General features: G+C 42.1%; 3 protein-coding genes across 5 annotated transcripts in view; 2 read left to right on the top strand and 1 right to left on the bottom strand.

The window, feature by feature from the left end:
* LOC143295438 (ubiquitin carboxyl-terminal hydrolase 14-like) overlaps positions 1-2,160 on the top strand; it is a 20,620-nt gene extending 18,460 nt beyond the window's left edge. Inside the window, exon 18 of the mRNA XM_076607132.1 lies at positions 278-2,160. Within this exon, the coding sequence (XP_076463247.1) occupies positions 278-345 (68 nt within the window). The 3' untranslated portion in view covers positions 346-2,160. The remainder of the gene's footprint in view (positions 1-277) is intronic.
* Positions 1,661-14,120, bottom strand: LOC143295439 (uncharacterized). 2 transcript variants are annotated; one of them, XM_076607133.1, is made up of 4 exons: positions 13,985-14,120; positions 6,669-6,748; positions 4,422-4,533; positions 1,661-2,912 (listed from the first exon to the last, which is right to left on the bottom strand). In XM_076607133.1, the coding sequence occupies exons 1-4, from the start codon at positions 13,987-13,989 to the stop codon at positions 2,519-2,521; spliced, it is 591 nt and encodes a 196-aa protein (XP_076463248.1). In that variant the 5' UTR covers positions 13,990-14,120; the 3' UTR covers positions 1,661-2,518. The 2 variants fall into 2 exon arrangements, with proteins under 2 accessions (XP_076463248.1, XP_076463249.1); XM_076607134.1 differs by lacking the exon at positions 13,985-14,120 and adding an exon at positions 7,415-7,509.
* Positions 14,121-16,826: 2,706 nt separating this feature from the next.
* The window catches only part of LOC143295440 (zinc finger protein GLIS3-like), a 122,230-nt gene continuing 111,371 nt past the window's right edge, over positions 16,827-27,685 (top strand). For both annotated transcript variants that reach the window (XM_076607135.1, XM_076607136.1), the window contains exon 1: positions 16,827-17,136. In XM_076607135.1, coding sequence (XP_076463250.1) covers positions 17,066-17,136 — 71 coding nt within the window. In that variant the 5' untranslated portion in view covers positions 16,827-17,065. The remainder of the gene's footprint in view (positions 17,137-27,685) is intronic.

Genomic DNA, 27,685 nt, shown 5'->3' on the forward strand with positions numbered 1-27,685 from the left:
CCAGTTCTGAAAGTTTCATTTTCTTACACAGTATTTTGTATTTTTTGTAATTTTTTTCCTAACCCTTACAAATGGGCCGTCTGTGGGGAAAAGCAAGGGAGAAAACTTGTCGTCCCGAGTGAGTTAAAATTGCGTAAGGAGAGGATTGGGCCTTGCCTTCCAATGCCAAGTGCATGTCACAGAGGATATGTGATGGTCGCAGAAGGCTGTGGGAAATTCAATTTTGAACCTTGAACCGAGACACAGTCAGCATTGGTTGGTTGTGTTGTGTCAACAGGTGACTGGCACTGCGCCTATGTGTTGCTGTACGGTCCTCGCATCCTGGAGTTGGAGGCAGACAGCTAAGGCCGGCTTTGCTTAGCTGCCTCACCTCCACACACCACACCACAGCTTCTGAACATTGCCCAGTCTGCATGATCTGTTTGTTGTTGGTTGCTTTGTCTGGAAGGCAGAAGGATGACAGTGCTAGGTCTCATGATGTTGTGGATAGTGGACTGTTTACTATTGTTAATTGATGGGAGGAAGGAGTAGGGGAGTGTGTGCGTGGGGGTTAATGTTGACGTCATTCAGAGCTCTTGATTAATGTTTATGTCATCCATTATCCTATCCCTCTTTTGTTTTTGTTTTTAGGGTGGGGGCTAACCATTGACATCATCCAGGGCTCTGTTGATGAATGTTTGTCCTTTTTTTTTTCTCTCCCACTCTCTGTAGTCTTAGTTTCATTATGACTGTGCCCCACTTTCCTGAACCCCAGTACAAGGTCAGACCAAGCCTTGTTCAGTTCACTCCCCAGCCTTTGGTGTTAGTGCTAAATTGGAGAAAAGCTACAACCTGTTTAGGAGACTTATCCATATGTAAAGGTCTTTGTTAACATCTTGTTGAATCTTCTTTATGAAGATATTTAATCTTTTAGTTTTAAAAAGCAGGAAAAGCAGAGTTTGTTGCTGTTTCACCACTTGGAAAGTAGTAGATGGCAAGAGAAAAGTTTAATGAAAGAGGCAGTAGATGGTCTGAGGCATGTGAAGATTTCATCTTTATTGTGTGAAGTGATTGTTACGTTGCTCATGAAATGAAATGATGTTTTGATGCACGAGGTATGACATAACATAGTGGAATGTGTTTATTCAAGAGAGGTATGTTGATCTGTGGTGGTGTACTGAGAACTATGCCAATCTGTGTTTGTGTTGATCAGCATTTGTTGTGAATATTTCACAGACAGTTCGGTTATAAGGCGTTGTGGACCCCCCGACTTGATAGACCTGATTGACAGAAGCTTTTCTGGATGGATACTTTATGAGCATGGCAGTGTTTTACAGTCTTATCTGTGCTTTTGGGCTGTGCATACTTTATTCTGAGGCATTATTTCTGAGTGATAAATTCCAGCTTATAAAGTGCAACAACCAGGAATGACAGCAAATTGTAGGTTTCATAGTTCATTAATATGGAATATCTTTAATGTGCCAAACATGACTTCGCTGATGGGCATAATGAGTTCTCATTCTACAATCATAATCAGCATGAAACTAGTGAGGATGTTTTTTATGCCATTTTTTTGTTGTTTGTTCAGTTCCTGTAATCACAATTGGCGACAAGGCTACATTTTGTGAAAATGATTTTCTTGTGTGCATTCATACACAATACAAATAACATTAGCAACGTGTCAGTATGATTGCTGGTTTAATCTTCATTTTTTAGACTCCTGAAGCGGTAAATCCAAAAGAAAATAAGTAGGCATAAATGCTGACCTTGCATGACTGCATGTGCTGTTCTTATGTCATTCCTGTGCATAAAAAGACAACAAAATGTACATAACTCATGACTGTATTCATCTGATTTTTTTTTCTCCAAACAACAAACTCCACAAAAAGCTGAAAAGGGTTAAGGATGCAGAAATGTGTTAAGGTTTTAAAAACATTAGTCAATTAAATCATATGCCGTATTGTTGATAAAGATGTAAATTACTTGTCGGGGTTGTAAAGAAATTTTGATGCTTCAGGTTTGTACAACCCTTTAAGAATGTATGTGAATATACATATTTTCTTTATGCAAGTTTTCATTTGAATTTGTTTTGCCTTGTTCTTGTGGGGGAAAAAGTGTCAACACACAAAACAAAAAAGTTGAAATACAATGTTTTAATAAATGCGACTTATGCTTAACAAAGTTTGTGTTTCTGTCTTTTTTTCACCATAGACATTGTTGTTAAGCAATATTTTATTTCTTAAACATCGTGTTCAGTTCAACATGGCATCAATCCTTACAATGCTGAAATATTAGGATGCAGGGTTGTTTGTTTTGGTTGGTTTGACTTTCACTGAAGTATTCATTTGACCCACTTCACTTGCCCAGTCCTTCCACTTTTTTTTTAAAACATATGCACACACACAGAGTCAGACACATGTACACACACACACACACACACACACACACGTGCGTGCACAAACACACAATCCAGTACATTGGAACTGAAGTCCATAAACATAATATTACACACACAGTATTCATGTTTGATCAGCTGATTTCAAATAATTGTTTCCTTAGATTTAAACGCTCCATGCTCCTTAGAATCCGAAGTAGAGCCTGCTGCTTCCCCCTCCTCTTCTGTAACCTTGACAACGCTTCCGAATGGTTCGATTCTCTGCACAGCCTCTTGAGCCTCACTGCTGATTGCACAGTCCTGACAAACATCTTCCTCCATGTCATCACTTGGCACATTCACGACAGCACGGTGGAGTCGTCTTTTAAAATGATGGAAGAAGAGTGGTCTGAAGACAAAGTGACCAAGGCCGGCACCAGCAACGATGGCAATCAAGATGTAGATGTTGAAGGTCATGACGATGAGCATGAGCAAGTAGCCCACCAGCACGTTCATGGTGTGAGCCAGAGTGGATAACAGGCGTTTGGAGATGGACAGTCTGCCGGGAAAATGATATGTTTATTTTGGATTTGTTGGGCAGTAAGATGTGTTTTAAACTTAGGTTGGCATGTTTATAGTGTATTTGTTTAACATCAAGTTTTTAGACACTGAATAATTCAAAATGAAATGATTTGTTTCAGCCTTAACATTTTTCATAGTTTGAAGAATCCTCAATGAGACCTTGATACCTGATGAAAATCGAGGTTCGGTAAATGCATGAATCAGACTGAAAATCAAGGTCACAGCATGGCATAAAAATACTTTTAAACTACCATGTAAGGACCCATCCCCACTTTGCACCATTTTCCAATTTCACTCCCGAAATCACTTTCTTTTCTAATTTTGTTTCTTTCGTTTTACAAATTTCACAATACTGTGTCTGCCAGGCATTAACAGCTGCCTTGAAATTGGCTGAGTTTTTTGAGAGGAGTTACTGTCCAGTGACATACCTACACACACACACACACACACACACACACAACACACACTTGCACACACGCACACACTCAAACACACACACTTCTTTAACACTACACTTTCAGACATACTATCAGGCATAAATACATTGAGACATTCACAAAAGACTTGAGTTGTCATTCACATTTTACATATGTACCTATCATATAGTAATCCATTTCTAGCTCAAATGAAGTGACAGAAATTGCTTTAGAAAAAACCCCCAGCAGTGCTGGAAAAAGAAGAAAATGCATACAGGTACAGATGATGCATAACAGGAACTAAGCATAAAAAAGAAAGAATTCGGACTCCACAGTTCTCCAGCATGATGACAGGAGGAATCAGGTGTAATAGCCTGAAAATTACCGACCCCCCCCCACCCCCCTCCTGCTGACGTTTACCCAGGGGGTTGTTCTGGGCCAGCCTTGAATGACCCCTGGGGTTATATGTGGCTCGCCACGATCGACCTGTAGTTGGAAATTCCCCCTTCCTACCAGTTTAATCAAGCTATTGAAAAAATAAAGGGGGGTCCCTCTGGGCTAGCCTTTACTGACACCTCATCTTCACTACAACTGAACAGGGGCATATGTGGGGGAGTTCCACTTTGATAGCTTACAACTTCATGGAAACGTATGTGGGGGAGTTCCACTTTGATAGCTTACAACTTGATGAAAACATGTGGATGAGTTCCACTTTGATAGCTTACAACTGGACGAAAACATGTGGGGGAGTTCCACTTCGATAGTTTACAATTTAATGGAAACGAATATGGGAGAGTTCTACTTTGATAGCCTGTATTGATTCTAACTGGGTTTCAGGGTCATTTCATGCTGGCCAAGAATGGATCGGTGGGTCAGTTAAAACTAGTTGAAGCTTACCCTTGGCGATTGTGCCAGTTTAGTCTACAAAGATCTGCGGTTAATTTGCACAAGCCCGAGTTAGACCCGAGGTAAAAACGAAGGAGAGGGAGGTGGGATGGTGGGGGCTGGGGGGAGGCAATGAATACACTGCCACACAGGCAACAGATGCAGAGCCAGGAAAAGACCCGTACCTTCCACAGGGCGGGTTTTGGAGGCCGCACATCCTTCGGGTGGCCATGTAGCTCTTGAGGCACTCCAGACCAATGGACAGCACAGCCCCTGCCGCTATTCCCAACACCATACCTGCAACAGTGGGGAAGTACACTGTGACCACAGGTGGCATTGCACAGTCAGGTGTTAGACTTCTGATCCAGTGTTCACCAGTGATAGGGTTCGAGGCCTCGTTTCCGCATGGTGTTGTGTCCTTTGGAAACGCACTTAACTCGATTTTCCTCACTTCACTAAACAGGTACCTGACATCAACTGTGGAAGGTAAAAATGGCAAGAGAGGATCAGTCCCTGCTTTCCAGTGCTGAGCCCAAGACACAGTGGATATGATGAATTCACTGCCTTGCTGGTCATAAATGACCATGGGACTTTTAACTTTTCTCATACCGTGACTGTGCAGGTTGACATAAAGCAGCATTTGTTTATTTATTATTATTTTTTTTTTTAGCACAACATTTAATGCGATTGGATGTAAATGATGTTTCTCTTCACATCAGAATAATAGTGGGCGTATCGTTCTACCTCCATTACTTCCACACTGCTCATCCTGATTTCCTTATAGACTGCCACACCCAGACTTGTCCAATCCACAGGGTGCTGATATTAGATCGTCATAAGGCTACACTCCAGAGGAGACCCAAGACTGCTTGCTGCCAAGTCACTTTGATGGTGCACTGAATATGGTGCCTGTTGTTATTCTAATTTAATACAATAATTCAGCAGATGCAGGTCACAACCTGTTAAGCTCTTGACTGGTGACAACAACTGTCACTTGTAGCAGAGATAAACAACGTCTCTCGTTTGAGCAGGAAATAAAAGGCTTGAGAATTTTGACCCTTTTTTCACGGTTTATAGTAAGGCGATCACGATAATGACTAATTGACAGACACTCTGCTATCCCAGTCCTCCCATCTGAACCACTAGCACTCTGCAGCCGTCGGGACTAGTTGGCCTTTGGGGACCATCCCAATTCCGACTGTCCTAAAGCTCTCTTGGCCGAGAGAGTGTGGGCGAAACTTCGGCAAGACATTCTCCACTATAACCAAATTCAAGTCCAGATAGTCGGCACAGCAGTTGCAAGCCTCATCTGCTGTTCTGATGGCCATAGTCGGCCACGACTATTATTCAAAACACACTCCACTCTGGGTAGTGAAGTTACATATGGCTCTGAATAGGTTAAAATCTGCGTTCTCCCAGATAACGGGTGCTGTGTAAGACAAGCAGATTGCGTGGAGCATAATTCCAGTGATGTATGCGTCTGACGAAGTTCAATCCTGCATTCTCCCAGATAACAAAAATGCTCCATTTGCAAGACAAGTCGTTTACATGTAATATTTCTGTTACTACTCTTAAAAAAGTTCTGGAGGTACACTGAACAGTACTTACAGGATCTGGTAGGTACTTGGTTGCGCTAAAAGTTACGTGACATGCTGTTCGGAATGAACAGAGCTTAAACAACCATTTGAAATAATCGTAAACCATATCATTCACGTGGAGAATGTGTATCAGTTTTCATAAGAAACAATAACTTAAACACCCTGTACTTGATTTTTTTTGTTTTTGTTAGCAACGATTCTGGTGGAAAAACCAGAAAAAATAATTGATACTGTCCTTGATTAAAGTGTAAAGAGGTGAATATGACCAAGCAAAATTAAAATAGAATTGATAGAAAAATAAAAACAAAATCAACAAAAACCGTTATAATTTTGAACCACAAGCATGTACACATACGCACACACATGCATGCACGCGAACGCACACATACCACACACAGAATTTGTTTTATTTTCTTCCCCATCTCATTAGTTTAACCTGGTACCTTGTTCACCAAGTGCAAAACGGAGAGAAGCAACTACTGAGAGAGAACTAATCTATCCATGTCTGTATTGTGCATTTTCCATCTCTGTAAGATACCCGTGGTCATTTCTTTGGGAGTCTTAATCGTTCGGCATTCAATCAGGAAAATATGTCCGTTAAGTTTGATAGTGTCATACTGAAACTCCTACCCCCTGGTCAGTTTCTTTTGGGATATTCAGCACATGAATAGCGAAAATGGAAAATATGCCCGTGGGATTTTATTTTTCTGTTAATGTACAGATCTTATAAGATTGAGTATTATTCAGTGCGCACGCGAGCACGCACGCACACACACACGCGCACGCACGCACGCATCCATAGAGAAACCGCCCGACAAAAACAGCGTATTATACCAGTAAATGTGGCAGTTGTCCATCCCTGCACAATCAGTGTGGAGTGTGTCACGGGAGAGAAGAACATCTGCATCCTGGACCTGCAGATAAAGGAAACGGAACATAATGTTGTGAAGATGTATGGCTGTGGCGTGGAACGAAACACTGAGACGTCACAAAAGTAATCATAATACAAAGATTACTTGACGTCGAAACGATATTATCCAACTTGAACTGGAGGAGAAAAAATTCGCTGGTCTTGTAGCCAAGGTAGTTTTCTAATTGTTTGACTTGTCTTTTCATATTGTTTGACCAAGTCGTATTCTTTTGCTTTTTCTTTCTCTTCAAACCGAACAAAATGTACTGCGTCAACCTTATGGTTCCAGAATTGACTTGATTTGGCATTGATCTACTACACACTTTCTCACTCATTTCTCGGTCACTGCCTTTGTCTTTCAGTCTTTTTGTCTGTCTGTATACACAGACACACACAGAGACACACACACACACATTCTCTCTCTCTCTCTCTCTCTCTCTCTCTCTCTGTGTGTATCCGCTGCCGTTTCCACTATGTTTACACAAAAATACCACTCATTTATTTTGAAATGTTTTTTTCTTCTAAAAAGTTTAAGAAGATAAAATCATAAAAAACCGACAGAGAATGCTTCAGATAACATGTAATTTTTGTGAGTTAACAGATAATGAAGTTGTATCTTATCGTAATCAGCTGCGAGAGCACTTGAATAAAGTCTGACAGTAACACTTACCAATTCAAGTTCTTTACGAAGCAGTGAAACTGACAAGCAGATTCTTCCAAACGAAAAAATTGCAGCAAATGACACACACACTCTCTCTCTCTCTGACAAGCAGAGTGTCAGTTTCGTGTGGTCCTAACGTTTAAATATCCCGATAACAATCCGAATCAAATGATAAAAACGTATGCACATAATCATGGACATATGATACATATTTGGAGAACATCATCGTCTTCGTCTCTGTTGCAAGCCGTACAGAATTACTAAATATGCTAAACGTAGTTCTCGTTTGTGATTCACGTGTGTGTGTGTGTGTGTGTGTGTGTGTGTCCATTTCAGAAACACGGTATGGGTGTATGAAGTGGTTCTGTCTATCTCAGTCCGTCATGAAGGGCCTTGGCGGAGTCAGGTTTCGAGACTAATTATTATGATTAATTAGTTTGCTGATCTATCTCCATCTCACGGGAACAATTAGTGAAAGTCGGCCTCAAACCACAGTCATGCTTTGAGTTTGGAGGCTGTGACAGGCTGACATGCAAAGTATGGCACGTGTGGATGGTTTATTTATCGTTGTGTACATGTTCACATTTCATGTCATAAATGCGCGACGGCGCGTAGTCTAGTTATACTGACACACGTGCGCACTCCGGCACACGCGAGCGCGCTTTCGGAGGGGAGCACATTTTAAACTGTCCTATTTGATTCTATCATTTCAATGTGATTTCTAAAATTATTTCACTGTGTTTTGCATGTTCTGTCGTATGGTGTTTTCCACCAGTATGACACCCATACTGTATTCTTTACAGAACCGCTCATACCTTTCAACCAGTGATGATGAACAGTGATGACGATAACGTTAAAAAAAAAGAAAAGAAAAAAAGATGATGATATAGTGATGATAATTGTAATATGTGTTATACTTGTTTCAATTCCGGCCATTGGGAATAAACGTTGGTTTGTTTTTTTAAGACAAAGGTAATTCATATTTACGGCGATCACACCCAAGAGTTTTTTCGCGCGCGCGCGCGCACACACACACACACACACACTCACACGTTTGAACTCTTTCTCTTACGCAAACACACACATACACTCGCGCGCCTACGAACACACACACACACACACACACACACACACACACACACACACACACGAACACACACAAACGAACACGCGCGCGTTTGAAGTCAAGTTTAATGAAAAGGACTAGCCCCATTTAGAGCACGGAGGATGGCGATCAATAACACTCAGAGCCAGCACAACATGACAAGTCATGACAGTACACCGCACTGACTCACAGTCACACACATATATCAAGATTATGGAGACAGATCTATCGAAAAACATTTTCAGAACAAGGACAAGGAATTTTTTCTTCTTCTAACTTTAGATCTTTTTTTTTTTTCGGGGTGGGGCGGGGGGGGGGGGGTCATGGTTTAAATCATTTCTGTTGTCGTTTTAACCAGCTGACAAGCTTTTCGAGACTGAACACTGTACTTGGAGATCCTCTCTCAGCTATATGCATGCACGGACAAACCTACTAATGCTTTGTACTAGCCCCTGTCGGAGTGTGCACACAAGTAGAAGATCAAATAAGATTCAAGTTCTCGAGGCTTTTTACGGCCATCGGGGCAGGGGAGACGGGGCGCAGTCCACTGGTGTGTTCGCATCTCCAGGTAGGCCAGTCTGGCTACCGTAGCGGTCACCCGACCGGCACAGTCCTAGCCTTCTACGACACTGCTTACCAGTGGGGGAATAAATAAAAAGTGTGTGTGTGTGTGTGAGGGGGGAGGGGGAAGGGGAAGGGGGGAGGTGTGTGTGTGTGTGTGTGGGGGGGGGGGGCTTGCTGGCTGGTAGGGGGGGGGGGGGACGAAGCAAAAGTGTTGGAGGATAGTGGGGGGATGGGAGGGGGGGGGGGGAAGTCTACTCTGTTGTGTCACAAGCAGGAGGCGAGTCTGGACTTGAAGCAGTCCAGCGACTCGGCTGTGACAACCTCCTGGGGCAGTGCATTCCATTCCGGGATGGTACGGGGAAAGAAAGACATCTGTCTGTACTGCGTCCTGCAGGCAGGTATGTCGTCGTTGCTGGAGCTCAGCCTGCTGTCTGACGGTGTTGGTAGGCAGACTGAGCTGATGGAGATGAGACCATGATGGAACTTGTAGAACATCTCCAGGAGAGATTTTTTTCGTCTGATTTGTAGCGGGTACCAGTTGAGGGTGCTAAGGATGGAGTTGACACAAGACGTCTGTCGATGTCGTTTGTGGCCCATCTTGCTGCTCGGCGCTGGACTTTTTCGATGGCCTGGATGTCACTGGCTGTATAGGGATCCCACACAGATGCAGCATACTCAAGGATAGGTCGAACAAGTGCTTTGTACGCAGTTTCCTTTGTCTTCTTGTTTCCTATCTTCAAGCTGCGCCGAAGAAAGCCTAAGGTCTTGCTGGCTTTGTTGGTTGTGGAATTGATGTGTGATCCCCAGCGTAGGTCGTCTTGGATGTTCACACCAAGATATTTTGTGGTGTTGACGTTTTCCAGCGGATGGCCATGGAGTTTGTAGTTTGGTGCGATCTTTTTCCTTTTTCCGCCGACACTCAAGGTAGAGCACTTTTGCGGGTGGAATTGCATGGCCCACTGTTTCTCCCAAATGGAAAGGGAAACTAGGTCTTCTTGGAGTGTGTGCTGGTCAGCTTCCTTCTTGATTATTTTGTTGCACATGGTGTCATCTGCAAATAATCTGGCCTTAGAGTTGATGGTCTTTGGGAGGACATTGATGTAAAGAGGAAGAGACAAGGGCTGAGGACCGAGCCCTGGGGAACACCTGAGTAGACTGGGATGTATTTTGAGGTAGCTCCCTCCACCACTACAACTGCTTGCTGCCTGTCCTCAAGAAAACTTTTGATCCAGGTTTTGAGCTGACCTCTAATTCCATAGCGCTGTAATTTATGAACAAGCAGGGCGTGGCTGACCTTGTCAAAGGCCTTGGAGAAGTCGAGGACAATTGTGTCCACTTGGTTTCCTTTTTCCAGTTCAGTAGTGGTTTCGTCAATGTAGCCGAGCAGCTGTGTTTCACAAGATCGTCCTCTACGGAAGCCGTGCTGTTCTGGGCAGAGGATACCATTGCTCTCCAGGTACGTCATGATGTGGCTGGTGATAATATGCTCCATCATTTTGCAGGCTACGCATGTGAGGGAGATTGGTCGATAGTTGCCAACTATAGACGATCAAAATTAACCTATAGGGACGTTAAAAGCCCGTAATCCATGTCAGCGTTCGGCGGGTTATGGAATCAGAAACATATCCAGCATGCACTCCCCGCCCAGACTGGGTACGGCTGCATTAATGGCAGGGTAAAAGCGGTAAAAAAAAAACACACCCAACAACAACCCCAAAACATGGTACACGAAAAAGTGTTCTTGTGGACACGAGTGAACGTGTGAACTGCAGTTGCCCACGAACCCATTAACTGATTGATATTTCATTTGACAGTTGAATAGTTCTTGCATTTTGCTGTTTATCCTTCATGCATGACAAATATATCTAAAAATAGTTGTAAAATTGTGGACAGAACGAAAGAAAGAAAAGATAAAAGATTTGGAAAACCAACTACCTTGTTTGGTCGTGAATTTAAAGGGAAATGATTCAATTTGGCATAAAGGCCTGATTGTTTCCCTTAGCTGGAGCCTTTGTTCACCACAGGCACTGACGGCCGGTGTCGTAATTGCTCGATAATTCAAGTACCCTCAAACTGTCTGGGGCTGATCTGGCGTGATAAGGTCTTTTTTTTTTATTTTTTTTTTTTTAAGTGGTTATTTTATTTTATAGTTTTTTGGGTTTTTTTGGTGCGGGGGTGTTAAATTTCATTTTGTTAAGCCCCTCAGGGGTTGGTTTGAATGGAGAGTTTTCAATTCACATTGCGCACTCAATGCTGGAAAAATGCTTGCATGTGGGGATTATCTTTTTCTTCCCCACTTCAAGCGGGTAAAAGGCCTTATCAGGCCTACACGCCTTAATATTGATATGACATGATATGATAAATGTGCAGACCATCCGCTGTCATAACTCCTGCCGACGATGAGATTCGTGCGTTAAAGGTTGATGACCCTGTATAATCTATATCAAGAGTTAGCTGGGTTACAGAGACAGAAATGGAACAGTACATTCTGCGATACACAAACAGAATGGGCCAATAGTACATTCTGCGATACACAAACAGAATGGGCCAACAGTACATTCTGCGATACACAAACAGAATGGGCCAATAGTACATTCTGCGATACACAAACAGAATGGGCCAATAGTACATTCTGCGATACACAAACAAAATGGGCCAGCAGTACATTCTGCGATGCACCAACAAAATGGGCCAACAGTACATTCTGCAATACACAACCAGAATGGGCCAACAGTACATTCTGCAATACACAAACAGAATGGGCCAACAGTACATTCGGCGATACACAAACAAAATGGGCCAATAGTACATTCTGCGATACACAAACAGAATGGGCCAACAGTACATTCTGCGATACACAAACAGAATGGGCCAACAGTACATTCTGCGATACACAAACAGAATGGGCCAACAGTACATTCTGTGATATACAAACAGAATGGGCCAACAGTACATTCTGCGATACACAAACAGAATGGGCCAACAGTACATTCTGCAATACACAAACAGAATGGGCCAACAGTACATTCTGCAATACACAAACAGAATGGGCCAACAGTACATTCTGCAATACGCAAACAGAATGGGCCAACAGTACATTCTGCAATACACACACAGAATGGGCCAACAGTACATTCTGCAATACACAAACAGAATGAGCCAAAAGTACATTCTGCAATACACAACCAGTATGGGCCAACAGTACATTCTGCAATACACAACCAGAATGGGCCAACAGTACATTCTGCAATACACAAACAGAATGGGCCAACAGTACATTCTGCGATACACAAACAGAATGGGCCAACAGTACATTCTGCAATACACAAACAGAATGGGCCAACAGTACATTCTGCCATACACAAACAGAATGGGCCAACAGTACATTCTGCAATACACAAACAGAATGGGCCAACAGTACATTCTGCCATACACAACCAGTATGGGCCAACAGTACATTCTGCGATACACAACCAGAATGGGCCAACAGTACATTCTGCGATACACAAACAGAATGGGCCAACAGTACATTCTGCGATACACAAACAGAATGGGCCAACAGTACATTCTGCGATACACAAACAGAATGGGCCAACAGTACATTCTGCAATACACAAACAGAATGGGCCAACTGAACTGTAAACTAGCCAAACATATTAGGTCCGGCCAACCACATTCAATTCCGCAAAACCTGCAACACATAACGAAAAGGAACCACGCTGCAGAAATACACGACGTATACAAGGTGTTTACTGCTGTGGTTGTGGGTGCAGCAACAATTACAAAAGGATGGAAACTCGATCACCTGGCTTGCTCTTCGATCTTCTGACCCGAGCAAGTGTCTCGTCTGTCGCCCTTCTTTGACAGCCTGCCAAAAGCTGGCGTGTAATAGAAGTCATCCTTGTACATGATTAATACCCGTGACCAAATCCTTTTTAACGGATCCGCGAAACAGATCCACAAGTGCACACACAACAGTAGCGGATTGCATGGCTTTGAACATAATTCACAAGCTTGGACCCTCAGTATTATGTTACTTTTGAATTTAACGCCGATTTCCCCTCTTACGTAATAATGGCCAACTGGGAAAAAACAAATCTTATAACGCATGTGCGCGCGTGTATGTGTTGATGTGGAAACAGAAGGGGGCCCGGGAGGGTGGCCGGGTAGATGTGAGAGAACGTAGGATGTGCAGGTGGTTTGAGAAGAAGGGTGGATAACACTCGTGGGTTCCTCTCGAAAGATCTCCACATCAATAGATCTCCGCGTTGATAGATTTCCACATCGATAGATCCTTACCTCGGATGATTCATTCAAATCATACAAGCTAAAAACATCACTTAACTTTTTTTTCCCCGTGTGCTAGTTATTCGAATGCACAGAAGAAATTTGAGAGATGCCTGCATGCTCTCTCGAAATAGAGCACACACACACACACACACGCTGGTATGATATGTGATTATACTGAGAAAAATATGCAAACTTACAATCACAGTTGCATTTAGAGGCAACCAGAACCACTGTCAAAGGGAGAAAAAAAACTGAACGAGGAGTCTGGTCTTTGTCCACTGAAAGAAGAACGGAGATGGAATAAGTTTGTTTTTAGATATTTTTTCCAAATTTTTACAGAAATAATGATTAATTACATGTGTCCATATTATCTACGTCCTCTAGTTTCAGCCCTAGAATCCACACGAAATCCGTATTCAAGAAGCAGATATTAGGAGAGCTGTCGATGTGTAGATCTATCGAGATGTAGCCAACATTGCATTATTCTCGGTGGGATGTGAAAACACCATGCAGTTTTTATGTTGAGCGCCCCCCGGAGGTTCAACCTGATCAAATGCGAGCCTGGCGCCCGCTCATCCAGTTTCAGTGACCATTGTGAACCAGCCTAAGTTAGTACTCACCTCATCTTCTTGCACAATGGAAAACTCGCGAATATGACAAGCAAACTCGTTGTTGAATGACGTTTTTTTTTTTCCCCCAGCAGGTTGTATACGTTCAGGGTAGCTGCACACTCTTACATATCTTTCATTTAGCAGGATGTGTATGTTCCGGGATCAATCGGTTCCAGTTCTTTCTGTTTGACAGCATAAAACCTCTCTTAACAATCTCTGACAAAGCCACAATTCTAACAAAAACAAACAAACAAAACAAAAAATCCCACCAACTATGGTGCATCTGACACTGGTAACAGATTGCACGGCAGTCAAAACCACGTGACCTGAGCTCACTGACGTGATTGCTTTGCTGAATGTTCATTACAACGACGGTAGTGTTTTCCTTCCCTTTGACAGCTTGAGGCAAGTTCTTGATCGATTTTCTTCATTTTTCAATTTTGCTGAGCGTAAGCTTTAAGAGATTAACAACATGGCTGCTATAGGCAACAATAGTGCAGAGGTCACAAGCTCATTTTTTGTTTTGGAATTACCAGACGAAATGATATCTGCGACGATAAAAAAAAAAAAAGTTAGCTCCACAAATGGATAGAAGAGAGGGCGAACAATTGTCTTCATTAACATCTAATTCAGGAATTGGTACTTTCTGATATAGACAATAAAATAAGTCAACCATGTGCATCGACTAGAAAGGGGCGAACGTGCTCATGCTCACTGGGCAAGATGCAATATCACACTGATGAAAGAACACACGCATCTATTAGACATGGCGCAACCTGTGGCAGACGACATATTTCGATGAAGGCTAAACGTCAGTCTATAGCCTCCCGTTGTGTGTGTGTGTGTGTGTGTGTGTGTGTGTGTGTGTGTGTGTGTGTGTAGGCCTATCTGTGTGTATGATGCATGTGTATATGCTGTGTTATAACACGTTTTGTCTATCTTTGTATCTATATATATATATATATTGTGGAAATATCTCGAATATTTATGAACATTTTTTTTCATAAGTCTGCAGCAGAAACATTGACTGGCATATCTTCAATCATTTCTCAGTTCAAAGTGTATCAGTAATGGACATAATCTACTAGCAGTCAGTTACTCACCATAAGAAAATTAATGCGGATAATTACGATTGGACTGGATGAGGTAAAAGAGAATCAGCGTGTACTCTAAAATGAGTTTCAGTTTCAGTTTCAGTAGCTCAAGGAGGCGTCACTGCGTTCGGACAAATCCATATACCCTACACCACATCTGCCAAGCAGATGCCTGACCAGCAGCGTAACCCAACGCGCTTAGTCAGGCCTTGAGAGAGAGAGAAAAAAAAGAACTTCATGAAAGTCATGAAATATTTCATCACAAAACATAGCAAGTCAAGCAGTCAATAAGAATATCCCACACATAGTAATCAGTTAAGCAAAATCGATAAGTAAAACAACAATACGATAAATAAAGAAAATGATCATGTTTATTTGTTCCTTATGGACTCGGCTGATCATTGGCGTATGATGGTTCAATTGAATTTCAACATCTAACTACATGGTAATAATGTAGCCTTTTGAATTACTCTCTGTTTAGTTGTTTATCATCATCGTCATTATTATCGTTATTATTATTATTATTATTACTACTACTACTACTACTACTACTACTACTACTACTACTACTACTACTACCATCATCATTATTATTATTAGTAGTAGTATTACTATCATTACTATGATAATAATGATGATAATAATGATAGTGATAACAGAATAACAATAATATTATTATCATTATCACTACTACTACTATCATTATGATAATAATAGTAATAATAATAATAATAATAATAGTAAAAGTAGTAGTAATAATAATAATGATAATAATAAAATAAAGAAAGAAAGAAAGAAAGAAAGAAAGAATCCTGTTCTGAATTAATCTACCTAATGCTGGCCAGTAAACGTCACAGTTTTAATCGACCTCGTTTCAGTGTGAAGGACCGATCCTGCGACATATGGTTTTCTTCCTAAAGGACCGACGCGGGTTCTGGCACTGGAACCGTACTCGTCATGGTTGAGTGGAAACAAAACCAAGCAGACGGTACGGTGTAGCGAATTACCGGCTAAGAAATACAGTGACCAACGAGCGTTTGTACAAACATTGCACCCACGATCGGAATAACCGTTTCCCTTCGCCAGAGAAAAGAGCCTTAGCTCGTAACGTGCAGGAATAGACTTACAACCTTTTGGACCCAGTAAGAGATCTTCGCGTGCTTGCATTGTGTAAAGACATTGAGAAGTAAGATGTGTTTCTGAGGCTTATTGTTCCGCCATTGAGTATACGCGAGGAATATTGGTGGCACAAAACGGGTCTTGCACTCACTCATTCGGGGTGGATCAGTCTACCCCGCCTGACAGCTTGTCAAAGAGAAAAAGGAAGCTCCAGGCGTGACAAAGTCGTTTAAACACAACTTGGGTGTGAAGTGAAGCATCGAAGCGTGAGAGATTATGGCGAGATAAGAGACATTGATACTGGAGAGAGAGAGAGAGAGACGATCATGGTTGAATAGTGAGACATTGAAGGTTCGCGCATGGTGAAGTTAAAACACAACTCAACCCTTTTTATCTATTTGTTTATTTATTTTTGAACGTTTTCTTTTCTAATGGGAACATGCCAACACGCAGACTCTTCAGTTTATTCCCGACACGACAAATGTGAACGCGAAAAACTTTGCATCCGATTTCAGAACGGTTGTAATAATGGATCGAAGAAAACACTTCTGTCCATGTTGGAGGAGCTAAGCACCTGTCACTCGAACAGAGAAGACACGTGCATGCATGCCATATATTGGCTGTCCTTGTTATTACTCCCTCTCTTCAAGAGGACAGACAGCTGTAAATCGGACCAGCGACGCGACAAAGTTTTACAACACGCACACAACTAGTCTTCTTCCCCTCCCCCTGTCGTGTCGGCCTTGCCCACCCACTTTTCCTCAGCTGAGTTGGCGTCCGGATCGATTTATCGATTGCTTGTCGATCGTTCGAGCGGGCAAGAGTTCGTGTGCTGAGATCGATGTGAGATCGAAGGAGAAGGAAGAGTGACACAAGGATGGAGGAGAAGCGTAAATACGGAGGGGGACGACTTCAGACCATAATGGAGGAGGGGCACTTGTCGCCTGGGTGAGTTATCTGTTCCCAGTTTGTGTGTGTTGTTGGTTGTTGGTGTTGTTACTGATTTCGTTAACCATTCAAAACAAGTAAGAGTTAGTTTTTTTTGTTTTTTTTATCATGTGTGTTTTCAATTGTTATCATCTGTCTCCAGTTTGTATGTGCTGTTGTTACTAATTTCGTTAACCATTCAAAACAAGTAAGAGTTAGTTGTTTTTGTTTTTTATCATGTGTGTTTTCAGTTGTTATCATCTGTCTCCAGTTTGTATGTGTTGTTGTTACTAATTTCGTTAACCATTCAAAACAAGTAAGAGTTAGTTGTTTTTGTTTTTTTTATCATGTGTGTTTTCAATTGTTGTCATCTGTCTCCAGTTTGTATGTGTTGTTACTAATTTCGTTAACCATTCAAAACAAGTAAGAGTTAGTTGTTTTTGTTTTTTATCATGTGTGTTTTCAATTGTTGTCATCTGTCTCCAGTTTGTATGTGTTGTTATTACTAATGTCGTTAACCATTCAAATCAAGTAAGAGTTAGTTGTTTTTGTTTGTTTTTTATCATGTGTGTTTTCAATTGTTATCATCTGTCTCCAGTTTGTATGTGTTGTTGTTACTAATTTCGTTAACCATTCAAAACAAGTAAGAGTTAGTTGTTTTTGTTTTTTATCATGTGTGTTTTCAATTGTTATCATCTGTCTCCAGTTTGTATGTGCTGTTGTTACTAATTTCGTTAACCATTCAAAACAAGTAAGAGTTAGTTGTTTTTGTTTTTTATCATGTATGTTTTCAATTGTTATCATCTGTCTCCAGTTTGTTTGTGTTGTTGTTACTAATTTCGTTAACCATTCAAAACAAGTAAGAGTTAGTTGTTTTTGTTTTTTATCATGTGTGTTTTCAATTGTTATCAGCTGTCCTCAGTGTGTGTGTGTGTGTTGTTGTTTACTAATTTCGTTAACTATTCAAAACAAGTAAGAGTTTGTTGTTGTCGTTGTTGTTGTTGTTGTTGTTTAATGTCATTTGTGTTTTTAGTTGTTATCAGCTATCCCGAGTTTATGTGTTAATTGTTGTTGTTACTAATTTCGTTAACTGTTCAAAACAAGTAAGAGTTATTTGTTGCTGTCATCTCTGTTTTCAGTTCTTATCAGTTTCTTTTTTCTGCATAATAATGATGGTGATGATGATGATAATCACGATAATAAAGAAGTGATAGTAGTATAAAAATGATTGTGATGATGATAATGGTGATGATAAAGAAGTAATAGTAGTAGCGGTGGTAGTAGTAGAAGAAGTAATTCTTTTTCTTCTTCTTTTTCTTCTTACTGTTGTTGTTGTTGTTGTTGTTGTTGTTTGGAGGGACGTTGTTGGATAATGGTGATAGTAGAGGGGGGAGGGCCGTGGGGGGGAGGGGGGGAGGAGGGGGGGGAGGGAGGTGGATGGCAGGGCAGGGAGGGTGTTAACAGCGTGGAAGAAGGGGTCCTCATGGTGATTAAAAAAACAACAAATAATAAACTATTGGGAAACTCCATCGGCTGAAACTTCCCCGTTAGTCTGAATGACAACGAATTAAACGAAACTTTTCATTCATTCACTCACTCATTCATTCATTCATTCGTTTATTTATTCATTTAATTAATCAATTATTTATTTATTTATTTATGTAGCCGTGTACCCGAGTGGTTTTATTTATAATGAAAGGGTACGGTACAAAAGAACTAACTAATGATTTACTGTATTAAAGGATAAACAAGAATTCCCGCGCACAGGCCAGTCACAAAATTGGTTTTCTATGGTGTGTGGAGGAAAAAGCGGGCGAGGGAGGAGAGGGAGGGGAGGGGGGGGGGGTGAGGAGGGGGGGGGGGGGTCCAAACAGCTGGAAATGCCAAAGTGGTCGATATTCAATTCCATCGGCGTCAGACTAGGAGGGCTTGTGTTTGTTGCCGGGGGAAGGTGGGGATGGGGTGGGAGTTCGAGGGAGAGAAGGTCAGTTTTGGGGTGGGGGTGTGTGTGGGGGTTATTTACACCGGCCAGAAAGGAAACTGAAGGAGCTGGGACAGTGGTTGTTATCTCCGTATTATTATGTGATTCTGTGTCAGGACATGAGCCGTGTGGTGTGTGTGTGTGTGTGTGTGTGTGTGTGTGTGTGTGTGCGTGCACTTGTTTTGAGACGAAGGTGACGACCTCGATTACAACCACGTCAGCAACAATACTACATACAGTGCATGCTACTTTCTTCCGTGCCTGATTGCCTGTGCGTGTGTACGTGTGTGTGTGCGTGTGTGCGTGCGTGTGTGTGTGTGTGTGTGTGTTCGTTCTTTAGTTTAGCGTCTTTTCACTGTTGGTGATATTAGACGAGAGGATGGAGAAATCAGGATAGAACAGAAAAGGTAGAAAACTGCTAAGAAATGCACAACTAACATGAAATGAGACAACCAGTAACAATTCAATAATGATATTAATAACTAAAACCATTAACACATTTATGAAGTACATTGAAGGAATGTAGATGTCATTCGGATGAGATGATAAACCAAGGTACCGTGTGCAGCATGCATTTAGCGCACGTAAAAGAACCCACGGCAACAACAGGGTTGTTCCTGGCAAAAATTCTGTAGAAAAATCCACTTCGATAGGAAAAACAAATAAAACTGCACGCAGGAAAAAATACAAAAAAAATAGGTGGCGCTGTTGTGTAGCGACGCACTCTCCCTGGGGAGAGCAGCCCGAATTTCACACAGAGAAATCTCTTGTGATAAAAAGAAATACAAATGCAAATACAAATAGGGATATGAACTAATGCCTTTGAAAGTTCTGCTACAAGCACCTCGTTTGAAATAACTGCCTAAAAATCATCTGCAGAATACTTATTCTCTTTGAAATACTTGGGCAAGAACGGGTACGCAACTGCTGACAGTGACACAAACTATGATGCAAGCCGAACTGCTTACCACAAATGTATATAAGATTTTAACTATATTTTGTCTTACTCGCGTCAAGTTTTATACGGAAGAAAGTAGAGATTATTAATCTTGTATAGCAAGCTGAAGGATTCGGTATCTTTTCTTTAATAATATGCTCGGGGCATAATGTCCCTTTCTGTTTTAAAAACTTTGCCTTCCATCGACGTTTATGAAATCGACCCCAAGCTGGTTTTTTTTTCTTTCTTTTTCTAACAATGTGTATGCCTCTTTCACGGAAAGTCGGACATGTGTTTATGTCGAGTGTGTGTGTGTTTGTGTGTGTGTGTGTGTTTGTGTGTGTGTGATTGTGTGATTGTGTGTGTGTGTGTGTGTGTGTGTGTGTGTGTTACTGTATGCTTTTGTGTCTGAATAATGTCAGCATCAATACTACATACAGTGCATGCTACTTTCTTCCGTGCCTGATTGCGTGTGCGTGCGTACGTGTGTGCATGTGTGTGTGCGTGTGTGTGTGCGTGTGTGTGTGTGTGTGTGTGTGTGCGTGTGTGTGTGTGTGTTACTGTATGTTTTTGTGTCTGAATGATGTGCAATTGAGAAGTTTGAAATCGCTAATATATTTTTTTATTATTCTTGTTGTTGCCGTTGCTGCAGTTACACACACACACACACACACAAACACACACACACACACACACACACACTCTCTCTCTCTCTCTCTCTCTCTCTCTTCTCTACTTCTTGATTATCTCTGTTGTTGGTGTTGTCAGTCGATGGTAGTCCTTCACTGCCGTTTGTGGCATCCTGCTGTTGTCGTCAGTAGTTTGTAGTGCATGTACTTATCGTTTGTTACTTCAGTTGTGTTGTTTACTGTCAGTGATGGTGGTAGTAATCGTTTGTTGTTTCTGTTGTGTGTTTATTGTTTTTGCCAGCGGTGGTAGTATTTACTAGTTTCTGTTGTTGTTGTTGTTGTTGTTGTTGTTTTTACTTGTGGTAGTGCTTATCGTTCGTTGTTTCTTCTCTCCTTCTTCTTCTTCGTTCGTGGCCTGCAACTCCCACGTTCACTCGTATGAACACAAGTGGGCTTCTACGTGTATGACTGCCGTTTTTACCCCGCCATGTAGGCAGCCATACTCCGTTTTCGGGGGTGTTTGTTGTTTCTATTGTTGTCGTCAGTTGTGGTAGGTCTTACCCTTTGTTGTTTCCGTTATTGTTGTTGTGTTTGTTGTTAGTAGTGGTAGAACGTATCGTTTGTTATGTCTGTTGTTGTTGTTATTGTTGTTGTCGTTAGTGGTAGTACAACTCGTTTTTTTTTTGTTGTTGTTCCTATCGTTGTTGTTGTCAGTGTTGGTAGTTATTATCGTTAGTTCTTTCTGTTGTTCTTGTTGTTGTCAGTAGTGGTAGTATTTATCGTTGTTTGTTGTTACTGTTGTTGTTATAGTCGTCACGTTTCTTCACCATGGTTTTCCAAACTAGTGATTTGTTTTTGGCCAGAACACATAATGCTTTGTAAATGTAGAAGTCAAAGTCACACCAGTGTGTATTTTTGGCCACATTATCTTTTAGCAGTGTCCACCCCCCCCCTCCCCTGCACCCTCCCCCCACCCTAACCCCCTCATGATTCCTTCAGTGTTGGATTAAGTGCATAATTTATTACAAGTGAGTCTCGAAGACCTTGCCTCTCGTGCTTCTGTTTTTTGTGTGTGTGTGTGTGTTTATATTTCTGTATTATATATATATATATATAAAGTTATGTCAAACTTAGCGGCGTCCACACCAGCGCCAGGAGTGCATTATTTCAGACAGACCACGCAGAACTGCAACACTGCTTACTTAAATTAAAAAAAAAAAAAGAAAAAAAAAAGAGCAGCCGTCGAGTTGGAAAGTGAGCTTGTATGTGGAGTTGGAAAGTGAGCTTGTATGTGGAGTTGGAAAGTGAGCTTGTATTGCGCGGACACGCGGGGAGCACCGGAAATATCGTGGGCACACTGAATTACTACGTACTCCGATAACCCACACCACTGCGCCTACGGCATTTTCCGGTTTCGAATATTATGCTTTCCTTGATATTCTTCTCACCGACGTGTGGGTCTTTCTCTCTCTGTCGCTGTTTGTCTGTCTGTCTGTCTCTGTCTTTCTCTCTTTCTATCTCTGTCAGTCTGTCTGTTTGTCTGTCTCTCTCTCTATATATATATGTACATATGTTTGTGTGTGTGTTTGTCTGTCGGTCTATCAGTCTCTCCCCCTCTCTCAATATTTATAAATAAATATATATATATATATATATTTGTGTGTGTGTGTGTGTGTGTGTGTGTGTGTGTGTGTGTGTGTGTGTGTGTAGCAAAGAAAAAGAGAAGAAGAAGTAAAAGTAGCATTTTTTCTTTGAAAAAAGAAAATCAATCTTGGTTTCTAGACATCGACATTGTACAAGTGTACAAGCGTCAACTAGACACACACACACACACACACACAACACACACACACACACACACACACACACACACACACACACACACACACACACACACACACACACACACACACACACACACACACAAAGAAAAGAAAAAGAAAGAGAGAGAGAGAGAGAGAAAAAACCCATCTTTTTTCTCTTAAAAAATCCACCTTTGTTTCACTACAGTAAAATCAACAACAACAACAACAACAAAAACAGCCTTGTACACTGACTGCAACTGTATAATATCTACGTGCGTCAACGCAGCAGTTATTTAGTCGGCGGCCACGGCATATCATGACTCATCGAACGACGCGGTTTGCAAATCACACGACCCAACGATTCGACTGGCGATCCAGCACGTACGTATGAAAATTCATGTTCCACCCAATAACACTCTCTACGATCTTCTCGAGTGAGTGTTTTGTGTGTACGGGACAATGTCACGCCTCTCCGAAACGTGGCTCAACGTAAAACGACACTGTGTTTATTTCTTCTTCTCTTCTTCTTTTTCTTTTTCGTCTTCTTCTCTTTTTATTTTCTGGTTTGTTTCTTTGTAGCTGTCATATTTCTTTTCTGTCTGAGAGAGAGAGAGAGAGAGAGAGAGAGAGAGAGAGAGAGAGAGAGAGAGAGTATGTGTGTGTGTGTCCGTGTGTGTCTGTGTCTGTGTGTCTGTGTGCCTGTGTGGTGTTGTTCTGTTTCTTTTTCTTTTGCTTGTGTGTGTGTGTGTGTGTGTGTGTGTGTGTGCGCGCGCGCGTGCGTGCGTGCCTCTGTGTGTGTGTGTGTGTGCGTGTGCGTGCGTGCGTGGGAGCTTGCATGCGAGCGTGCGTGTGTGTGCGTGAGTGTGTGTGTGTGTGTGTGTGTGTGTGTGCGTATGTGCGTGCGCGCTCGTATGTCCTTTTACAAAACCTCGTTTGCCCGTCTTCTTGATTCTGTTTTCTCACATCATGGAAGGCGACGACACCTATGTCCAACAGATCGTAGTGGCGTTGCCTTTTACCTCACGCTTCCTAAGTGTAGATTGACTGGCTGTTTCAGTACTAACACTATGCATGGAGCTTTTGCTGAAAGGAAGTTCGAAGTTGCTTGTTTGCACTAAGGGGGAACTTCAAACATTGTTTAGTTAGGATAAGAATTATTTGACTGATGGACATTGGCAAAGGCGTAAGTGAAATGATGATGATTATCACGAAAAGGCACGAGTTGTCATACACACACGCGTGCGTGCGTGCGCGCGCGCACATACAAACAACACAAACAACGCACACACGACACACACACACACACACACACACACACACACACTTGCTCTTTCAGTCCCTCCTTTCTCTCTCTCTGTCACACGTGTCCATGTATGCACATACAAGCGCACGCACACATGCGCGCACATAAACACGGAGTCAACATCACACACACACACACACACACACACACACACACGGAGTATTATATGCACACACACACGCGCGCGCGCGCGCGCGCGCAGAGATACACACTGGTATATTCATATATGGACACTGTTCATCAACCAACAGCGATTTTTCTTAGCAGAATATACAGAAATAGTTGACAAGGGCATTATTGTTTTGTAATTGATTAAACTCATACAGAGTTGTATTTTTTAAATTATTTATTTATTTATTTATTTATTTATTTTTTGCGTGCAGTTCCGGCTGCTGTCTAAATACAGAGAGAATGTGTCGCCAAAATGTGGCGCAACACAAAGTTGTCTCCCCTCTCCCTTCCCACCTCCACCCCCCCCACTCCTCTCAGCTTCTGCCTGTGGATTTAGAACCATAATTATGCACTTGCGTGTCATCAGCGTCAAGGATGGCTCTCTGAGAGCTTAAGATCTACTCATATTTCTTTATACACAATACCCGTGTCTGATCTTTTGGATGTGGACGCTATAATACGCTTGTTCAGCATAAGACTATCGCATATTGTCTGAAACTAGAACGGATCTCTGTCGCGTTATCGTTATTTATCTTCTTACTTAATCTTCTTCGTGAATGAAAAATATAAATTGCGATGTTGTATTGTATTTGTATTGTATTGTATTGTATTGTATTGTATTGTATTGCTCTTTTGTTACATCATTTTTCTACGTGAAATTCGGGCTGCTCTCCCCAGGGAGAGCGCCCCACTACAGTGAGAGCGCCACCCATGTGAAAAAAAAGTTTAGTTATAGACGTGTTTTTGCTGATTTTGGTTTTATATTTTAATATTAGGTTGTGTTGATTGTTTAATGTTTTATGCAGACTTCAGTACGTTTATTTGATGTATTTCAGAGGCTGACGAGCAACGAGAAGTGAATAGATAGTGATCTATGTACCACTCATGGCTCTACCTTAAAAAAACAAACAAGAAAAACAAATTGCATCATGTTCATCTGATTATTTTTATTTATTTTCGTCCACAACTGGCGTCAGCGGCTCAAAGAACATGACATCAAGCGTTTAACGCGCGCAAAGATATGATATATTTGCACACTTTTGTGGTCCGTTCGGTGTATCTTTACCAACCAGTTGTCATCTGGTCAGAGTGTCAATTTTGTTCATCAGATGTCGTCAGCCAGTCGTATTTCACCACAACAGTTCTGGTTCGACCGACCCTATTTTGTCACACCTACTGTTTTTTCGTGTAGATAGACCATATTGTCCGTTTGTGGTAGACGAGATATGGGTCAGACGCGTCATATTTGTCCATACAGTTTGTGGTCAGACGCGTCATATTTGTCCACACAGTTTGTGGTCAGACGTGTCATATTTGTCCACACAGTTTGTGGTCAGACGCGTCATATTTGTCCACACAGTTTGTGGTCAGACGCGTCATATTTGTCCACACAGTTTGTGGTCAGACGTGTCATATTCATCCACACAGTTTGTGGTCAGACGCGTCATATTTGTCCACACAGTTTGTGGTCAGACGTGTCCGTTTTAGCAACCGACAAGGATGGGTGCGCTGTCCTACGATAGTCTCACCCGTGGAGCTGCGAAGGCCCGGGGACCAAACACACCTCATGCTGCCAGGCCAAACAGCGCGGAACGCCACACGGTGCGGACGAAGCTGATGGATCAGAACTAATCTCCGAAAGGTGTATCAGGCGTGTTTTGGCGCTGCGGTGGGTTTTTTTTTTGTTTTGTTTTTGTTATGCAGGCGACTTCACGTTACGTTTATTTTGTTTTTCGAGAGCTGACCGAGCAACTGATTGAGTTGAGCTGAATCGATCAGGTGGATTAGTCCACTCATGGCCTCTCCTTAATACACACACATGACACATCTCGTTGCCATCAGTGTTTAGTGCTGAGTTGTTGTTGTTTTTTTCATAACAATCCTGGCGTCAGCCGGGCTCAAAAGATACAGACACCCTCAGCGTTCATCGCGCTCTCAAAGATCCATGACATGGGTGATCTTCAGCTCTGTGGGCCTGTTCGGGTGTACGTACCATAGGACCGTCGTGGTCATCATGGTAGAGTTCTGTGCAACCTTTTGTTAACGATTCAGAACTCAGTCCCCTTCACCGCCAATGTCGTATTTCAGCACCAGCTATAAAGAACACCTGTGTTACTGGAATTCGACCAGATCATGGATCGGTTATTCACAAACCTACTGCCATTAATTTTCTGTGGTAGATTAGACCATATTTCGCATCGCCTAGGAAGCGAGAGAATCCGAGCGCGCTGGTTCGAATCACGGCTCAGCCGCCGATATTTTCTCTCCCCCCCCCCCCCGCCCCCCACACCCCACTAGACCTTGAGTGGTGGTCTGGACGCTAGTCATTCGGATGAAGCGATAAACCGAGGTCCCGTGTGCAGCATGCATTTAGCGCACGAAAAAGAACCCACGGCAACAAAAGGGTTTTTCCTGGCAAAATTCTGTAGAAAAATCCACTTCGATAGGAAAAAAACACACAAAAAACTACACGCAGAAAAAAATACAAAACAAAATGGGTGGCGCTGTTGTGTAGCGACGCGCTCTCCCTGGGGAGAGCAGCCCGAATTTCACACAGAGAAATCTGATGTGATAAAAAGAAATACAAATACAAATACAAATTTCGTTCACATCACAGGGGAACCCTCAGCTATTCCTAAACGGCATTTTTCCAATATTTCTGGCACCAGGGGAGTGAAAAACTGACTGACAGTGAAAGGGAATTTTTTTTTTTAATCACGTATTTCCGTATTTCTGTGGTCGTTGGGGTAGATCAGATAGACCCATCCTTTCAGAAAATGACTGACATGCTGTGATTTGGAACAGGCAGACAGAAACGGACGCTATAGGCGATTCATGGGTGTGGCTCTTTATATCTGGAAAAATCTACGATGGAAAGGAGCGCCAGGTCTTGGTTAAGACAATGTCTTCTCTTCCTCGAAAGTGGTGGGTGCTCCAGTTTTCTGTCCATACCTGCCGGTGTCTTGTCTCTAAAACCTTTCTGATGCCAAGAAACACACACACACACACACACACACACACAAACACACACACACACACACACACACACACACACACACACACACACACACTAAAAGGATATTTAAAGTACAGCCCTTTCATGAAATATCAATCCAAATTCAATTTAACGAGCATCATTTTCATTGTCATCATCACCTGCATCAACCACCACGAAAAGGCCAACAAAAGTCTTGATATCCCACTGTTTTGGTGATTTCAGTTCCGACTCCACCTCCAGTTCCATGCCCTGGGAACTTTATGTTTTAGGTTTTCGTTACAGGTAGTCAAGGTGTCTGTCGAAAGAAGGGGATACTGCGACCGTCGTGACTTTACAGGGATGTTCAGTCTGATTCCAGGACTGAGCAGTTATTCTCGACAGTAGCTGGTGTCTTCTTCATCTGGGATCTAATTCAAAATCAGCTTAATTTTATTCCGAAAAATTATTTGGGCACATGGAAACAAATTAAAGAAGAAGATATTCTCATCCTCGCACGAAGTACACAAAGAACAGAAACAACTGAATGAAACAAACAGACAAAAAGGAGAGAGAGAGAGAAAACACACACACACACACACACAGAGGCAAATCTGAACAGCACCAAAGTCACTCAGCAGTATGTGCAAGGGGTCCTCTCCGGTGGCTGGCCTCACGGCGGCGACGAACCTGACATCGATAGGTGTCTGGAACAGTGTAAAAAAACACGGGTGTGGCCTGACACAGGGGCGACGGATTGAACGGACTGG

This window comes from Babylonia areolata, chromosome 20 (genome assembly GCF_041734735.1).
Source record: "Babylonia areolata isolate BAREFJ2019XMU chromosome 20, ASM4173473v1, whole genome shotgun sequence".
In the NCBI taxonomy this organism is placed as follows: Eukaryota; Metazoa; Mollusca; class Gastropoda; order Neogastropoda; family Buccinidae; genus Babylonia; species Babylonia areolata.

Coding starts and splice junctions, on each gene's coding strand:
- LOC143295439 (XM_076607133.1), bottom strand. Junction 4,534..6,668: donor GACAACTGCCACATTTACTG/GTATAATACGCT, acceptor CCACTGTTGCAG/GTATGGTGTTGGGAATAGCG. Junction 2,913..4,421: donor CAAAACCCGCCCTGTGGAAG/GTACGGGTCTTT, acceptor TTTTCCCGGCAG/ACTGTCCATCTCCAAACGCC.